General features: G+C 36.8%; 1 protein-coding gene across 1 annotated transcript; it reads left to right on the forward strand.

Moving 5' to 3' along the window:
* Positions 1-54: 54 nt before the first annotated feature.
* LOC133293687 (photosystem II 5 kDa protein, chloroplastic-like) lies at positions 55-638 on the forward strand. Its single transcript, XM_061492295.1, has one exon. It carries the CDS (start codon positions 125-127, stop codon positions 440-442), a length of 318 nt encoding a protein of 105 aa, XP_061348279.1. The 5' UTR covers positions 55-124; the 3' UTR covers positions 443-638.
* The last annotated feature ends 6925 nt before the right edge of the window (positions 639-7563 follow it).

The raw sequence follows: 7563 nt of genomic DNA on the forward strand, positions 1-7563 counted from the left end.
TGTATGGTCCAACTCTCGGTCCTTTATTGTGATTTACGTTCCATATATTCTTTCTTTGATCCAACTACTTGCACTATAGAAGGTAGCAAGGAGACTAGTTCAGGATTCGGATTACATTATAGAAATGGCATCAATCACCGTGACTGCCCCAATCCTTGGCTCCACTACCATCACCAACCGTTCAGTGGTGGCAACACAGAGGGGACTCATAGTAAAAGCTTCCAAAGCAGTTGAAGGGGAAAAGATGGTAAGTTATGACAATGACAAGGACGGTATCCATGGAAGGAGGAACTTGATTTTTACGGCAGCGGCGGCTGCGGTTTGCTCGGTTGCTGGGATTGCGGTGGCGGATGATGAGCCTAAACGTGGTACCCCAGAAGCCAAGAAAAAGTATGCCCCTGTTTGTGTCACCATGCCAACAGCTAGGATTTGTCGCAAGTGAGGGTCTTGGGTTATGATTTACTTTGCTTATTGGAAGTGTACAATGGGGTTGTAATGTTTTGATTTCATGTGATCCTCACTGTACTAGTTGTTCATAAAACCATCAGCTTTGCCTTGTCTCTTTGATGTCGCAAATTTAATGATCAGCCAAGGAATTAGTTAATAAATTTTCATAATCTCACAATTTGTTTTTTGTTTGCTTGCTTTTTATTTTTTTTTAGAGATATTCTAATTGGTTCATCGCTTCGCAACTAGCTTGATTCGTGACGGATTCCGAAATTAAAGCTTTAAACCCTTCCTAAAGACGGTATTGGAAATGATCGAACACATGTTCTCACCTTCACATGCTCCGTGACGCAAACTGAACTAGCTACCATCATTTGGTGTTTGCTTGCTTTTCTTTGTTCCCTTAGTTAGAGGGTTTGAAGTTGAACTATAGCTTACTTTATCGTCCTTTGAGGGGGGAAGAAAAAAATTTGCAATCTACAAAGATATAAGGAAGCAATTTTTGCAGATTTAACTGGAAGCAATTTGATAAAAATGAAAAAATAAAATAAAATGAAAAACGCTGTATTTTGTGAAATCACCGTTTCATATGAGGCCCCTTCCATTATACCAAGAACCAAGAAAATTGGGTGCATATCAGAACTTGCAAGGGGATGGAAGCAAAGCTTGTTTTTTTTTTTTTTTTTTTTCCTTAAAGAACTTTTTATAAATCCTAAGAATTAGTGTCAACTTATCTTCATCGATCTCATCGTTGGATTCTTCACTTTCTTCAGTATCATGGTTCGGCTTATTCCTCACATTTAATGGACACCATGGCCTCTAGTAAGTATAAAGCCAATGCGATCTCATAGAAGCCAATGGTGAAAATAGGAGTCTTGGAGCTTAACGCCTATGTCACCTTGTGGCACAGAACAATTGTGATGTCTCGACAAACAACTATCGACAAATGCAAAACAATTGGTTGATATCCAAGTTAATGTGATTGAAAGTCACCCAAAAAATTCATGTGATCAAATGGTTGGAGAAGAAGCAATCACCGGAACATATCCTACATTAGCCTCCATCTCTGTTAGAGCAATATCTTTTCTCAAGTTCTCGAAATCAACTCTCGTAAAAATCATGAAGCCTCTACCACGAACTGTTAGAATGGTATGAAGAGCCCAAAATCTTTGGCAAAAGATAGATATATTAATGGGCCAAATGATAAAGTGAATTAACACCATGTCTCCAACCAAAATTTTAAGACACCAATGAATTTTTTAGGCTTACATAATCTTCACTTCATTCTTTTTTAATTAATATGAGACTTCACCACTGGGCACACTTAAATATTTCCACCTGAAGCCATTATGATTGGTCTAGTGGTGAGGGATTTTTGTAGTTTGCATTAAACTATGTGTTCAATTTCCACCATTATATCCAAAAATAAAAATAAAAATATTTCCACCCGAAACATAGGGAATCCACTTGGGCTACTTTTGTATCACCCTGTGAGCTCTCGGTTTGTTATCTTGCTTTATAGTATTGAGTACAACTAATTAATCAACTAAATGCGAAAGCTACTCATATTAATTCATAATTATTCTCATATAAAAATGCAACTAACTTTTTCAATTGTGCATCAATTTATAATAATCACTTTGATGTCAAGTTAATTACATTCTGTATTACTTGTTCTTTCAATTATCTTATTTGCAATTTTACATACATGATTATCTAGGGGTGTTCATAAACTGATTCATACCGCAAAAACCGAACCGAAAAATCGAAAACCGAAAAACCGAAAATCGAAAAAAACCGAAAAAATTTACTGGATTGGATCGGTTTTCGGTTTGAATGTTGAAAACCGATCGAATCCAAACCGATCCAAACTTATTTTCTACCAAATTGGGCCTAACCCAAATAATAACCCAAAGTTATAAACCCACCCATTAGCCCATCAGCTTTGAAGTGAAACGCACAAAAATTCTAAACCTAATCCATCCAAACTTACGCTCTGGCATCTGTGGGTGAGGGTCTTGCTGTCGTCTTGCTCTCTCAGTCTCTCACTCTTCTCAGTCACTCACAGTCTCACACCCGAAGCCATCTTCATTGGGCGTGGGAAACTCCATTTTTAAGAGCATTCTGTTGGCATCTTGGCACCATTTCTCCATTACAAAGTTGTCCGAGTCCGATTGAGAAGAAGAGAAACACGGTGTCGTGTCGGTAGGTAATTATTCATCTCTCAATCTCAATCTCAATTTTCACAGTTCAAACAGTACAGAAACCTTTAATATTATTTTCTTGTTCCGTCGGTCAATGAGTTTCCAAACAGTTCTCAAATTCTAATGTCACATTCTCATAGTCAAAAAACAAACGCTTCTTTCATCTCTTTTTTTCGTTCTTCGATAGGTTGCTGCGGGGAAAAAATAAAATAATAATATCTCAACAAACCAGAAACTGACATTTGATTTGGAATTTGGGTTGCACCACCTACTTCTTCAATTCTGCATCAACATCGTCGTCTCTGTCTACCTAGGTTGCTCCTTTTTGTATCCATTTTATTATTTCTATTTTGATTTTTCATCTTTGGTGTTGCTTCTTTCGGGATCTCCATTTCATGGGTGTCTCTTTCTGCTGTATGTGTTTCGTTTTAGTTTGTTTACTGCTCTTTGTTTTGCTCGGTTGGGCTTCTAGACATTCGTTATATCAACTTAATGAGCTGAGAATTAATGCTATTTGATTTGTCAGTTCAATTTTCTGAAGTATGTTTTGATAACAAATACGAATTAACAAAAAAAACAATTTGTTTTTGTTTATTAATGAATACTCTTAACATATAACTGGATGGAGCCAAGTGATGTGATGATTGAGGTGGTTGAGCTCTGCTTATTGTTTTTTTGTTTCTTGTGCTCATAAAGTAAAATCTTGTCTCTCTCTCTTTTCTCGTTTCTCTTGTTGGGGGTGGGCTTGATTGGATAGGTATGGATACAATAGGGGGATAAAAGTTGAATGGAAATCTTGATTTCATTTTTCTCATATGTTTTTTTCTTTAATTTTTTTTTTTTATGTTTTGCTCAGATTTGCATAAGAATTTATGTTTTCCCTTTTTTATTTTGGTAAGAATTATCATATCATATATGTGTGTTGTTGTTTAATTTGTGTTCTTTGTTTACAGATCTTATTATTTTGGTAAGAATTATCATATCATATATGTTTTGGCCGGTGTTCATAGTGGCCACTTTTGCAAAGCCAATGACTATCATGGAGATCATGTATCTACATTTTCAAAATTGTAGCTAGTTAATAGAGAAGGAAAGAACAAAAACACTACATGATGACAAATTTTGGCATTTGCCTAGCAACATATATAAATGTATAAGTATTTGAAAACCAATTCTTAATCATAACTAGATTCAGGTAGAAATCCTTCTCAATTGCTAGTTATATAAAGGTCAAAGTTGAATTACAGATGAGAACATTAAATAGCTCGGATAATATAAATGTAGAAATACAAACTACAAAGGATCCATGACAAATAATACTCCTCATTTTTTCTAAAAATAATTCTTATAAGTTCTGTTTTTTTGGCTTTTCAAAAAACCGAAAACCGATCCAATGCAAACCGAAAAAATTGGATTGGATTGGATCGGATTTGAAAAAAATTCAAACCGATCGGATGATGTAATGACCAAACCGAAGGAATTTGGTCGGATGGTTTTTTGCTTCAAAACCGATCCAATCCAGACCGCGAACACCCTTATGATTATCTACACATTTCATGAACTTTATCTTAGGAGAGAATGTCCTTAAGCTTAATGTCCCCTCTTAAAACATACAAGTCTGGATGTCTGTATTATCAAATTACACTCTTACTTGTCATATTTGACCATACTTAGCGCTTCAGTACTTATATTATACATTTCATACAACCATTACCAAATTCTTTCATTACCTAGTCATTAAGTTAGACATGTGAATTCTAGGTACATTACTTATTCATATTCATACATTTCTTACTACTCACATCATCGTCTCTCAATACATTATGCAAGTCATACACGCATACATGCATACATGATATTGCTTAGCACATCGTTGCAATAGCTATCATATGCATACCATTCTCTCGATAAATAATCAACATAGTAAATTATGTCATGACATCCAATGACCAAATAATACAAATACTCAACTCATAAGCTTACACCTAATCTAAACAAAGTAAACAAGTTTATTTTCAAAGGCATAGACAACCCCTATGCTCACTTCCAATATAACATACATAGTACGATAAATAATAATCATGTCTCATATGAATAATATCAAATGAAAATAATGCATCATGCCAATATCTCTAAGTCGGCCTCTTGCCTCGAGATGCACCCATCTCATGAATCTCAGCACTTGAAAAATGTTCCCCAAATGGAGTGAGATGACAATCTCAGTAAACTAGGGGTTCTTGAAGGATTTCTCCACCTCCAAGTTCACTTTTTAGCATAATAATTATTAAGCAGTGTGATCATAGGAAAACAGTTAATTTTCATAAATAGTATAATACAGTATATATCATGTAACGTGTGCAACTCGGTTCAACTAGCCAGAGAACAATGTAGGCATTACACAAATCTGCAACCTACCCAAAACGTAAGGATTCCCCCTATGCCTTACACTCAGGATCACCACCTGCTATTGTAGGTAACAACATCACATCCATATATCAATACATTATACCACCAATTTAGTTACAAAACATATCACATATACATATGTCGATATCTCAATTTAACAAAATAGTATACCATATATACATATGCAAACTATAACACCTCACATATTTAAAATGCATATTAATAGTTAAATTATGGGTTAGAGGGTATGTTTATTGAAAATCCTAAGTTTTGGGTCAAAATACGCATGAAGGGTAAAATGGTAAATTAATAAATACGTTAAGTGTGGTGTGACACCACACAAGATGGTAACTCCTGGGGTATAAGGTGGACTCTTTATACTTGGTATGTAGCAAGATGTTGCATAAATTATAAATATATTTTCTCTGGCCAATATGATTTTTTACTGCACACGCATAATGTATATATGTAGATGCATTATATTGTTTTATGATGATAAACTGTTTCTATTATGATTATACTATTTTTGTTATGATTATACCTGAAGTGAACTTAGGAGAAGAGCAATCCTTCGAGGACCCCTAATTTACAGAGATTGTTATCTCTCCCCGTGTGGGGACTATATTGTTAGTGAGGATGTCTCCCTAGGGACCCCTTCCACTTCAAAGTCTGTCAATGTGAAATTCCTGGTAAATGATTTACCTTATGCTTACTCTGTCATATTGGGAAGATGAGTTCTGGCCGCCTACAACGCCAGTATCTCTCACCCTTACGTGGCCGTGAAGTTTGTGGCTAGAGATAATAAGATTGCGACAATACGAGGAGACCAAAAGGTAGCAAGAAGTTGTTACAATATAAGCCTCCGCCCACCTTAGTAGTTAAATTCAAATATGAGATTAAGCATGATAGCGCTTAAAAGCCTCTGGGAGAAAAGAAAGGAAAAAAAATCCCGCAATGCTGCATGGTTGAATTCGATGCCAGAGACAACCCCCGAGTAAAGCATTCTCGACCAACACCTGATGGAGCGTTGGAGCATTTGACCCTCGGAGAAATTGAGGGACAAACCACAACGATTGGGGTGATCATAGTCCTAGAAATGGAAAACAAACTTGTTAAGCTGCTTAGAGAGAACAAATATCTCTTTGCATGGAAGCCATCTGGTATGCCAGGTATAGACCCTTATTTTTGTTGTCACAGGTTATCCATCTCCCCTAAAGCAAAACCAGTCTCCCAAAAGAAAAGGAAGAATGGTCCAAATCGCCAAAAATTCAATGATGTTGAAGTCCAAAGACTGTTGGACGTTGGATTCATAAGGGAGATAGACTACACCACCTAACTAGCCAACCCACTTCTAGTCAAGAAACCCAGTGGGGACTAGAGAATGTACTTAGACTACACAAACCTGAATAAAGCTTGCCCTAGAGATGCCTATCCCTTTCCCAGCAATGACCAGCTAGTTGACAGTGCTTCAGGCTTTAAAATACTCTCCTTCATGGGCGCCTATTCTGGCTACAACCATATCCCCTTGTATAAAGAGGATAAAGATAAAACAATATTCATCACACAGAATACCAATTACTACTACACCATGATGTCGTTAGGACTGAAAAATGCTGGAGCAACTTACCAGAGGACGATGAACAAAGTATTCAAAGACTAAATCAGCCGGATACTCGAAGTGTACGTCGATGATATGATTGTGAATTCATTCTCTAAGGAAGACCACCTGAAGCACCAAGAGGAAACTTTTTCCCAGTTAAGAAAGCACAATATGAGATTGAATCTTGCCAAATGTGCCTTTGGAGTTCCAACTGGAAAGTTCCTCAGATTCATGTTAACAAAAAGAGGAATAGAAGTAAATTCAGACAAATGCAAAGCAGTTGTTGAAATGCGAAGCCCACAAACAACTAAGGAGGTTCAGTTGTTAACCGGTCGGATAGTAGCCCTAACCCGTTCCCTAGCAAACTCAGCATATAATCCCTCCCCCTTTTTAGTCAATTTTCTATGGAATGAAGAATGTGAAGCAGCTTTCTAGCAGTTCAAGATAGTACTGTCTTCCCCACCAGTACTTACACGACCGGATGAAGGAGAAACCATGTAACTCTACTTGGCAAATACATTATCGAAAGGCAGAGATCGATGTACTTTGTGGCCAAAGTATTACAAGGAGAAGAGCTACATTATCAACAACTGGAGAAGATCACCTTGGCCTTAGTTTTTGCTACAACAAGATTGAGGCTATACTTTCAATGTCACCCCATCATAGTCCAAACCAACCAACCAATCAGACAAATACTCCACAAGCCTGACTTGGAAGGAAGAATGATGTCCTTGGAGATTGAACTCTCAGAATACCAGATAGATTATAAACCAAGAACAATCATCAAAGCACAATCTCTGATGAACTTTCTAGTAGAAATGACGCAGCCCCTTTCCCCCAAGCCCCTAGAAACCCAACCATTTGGAAATTATATGTCGAGGGCTCCTCGAACTCCAAAGGCTCAAG

This window comes from Gastrolobium bilobum, unplaced genomic scaffold (genome assembly GCF_033153095.1).
Source record: "Gastrolobium bilobum isolate Gb01-03AN ecotype WA unplaced genomic scaffold, APGP_CSIRO_Gbil_v1 utg49475, whole genome shotgun sequence".
Lineage (NCBI taxonomy): Eukaryota > Viridiplantae > Streptophyta > Magnoliopsida > Fabales > Fabaceae > Gastrolobium > Gastrolobium bilobum.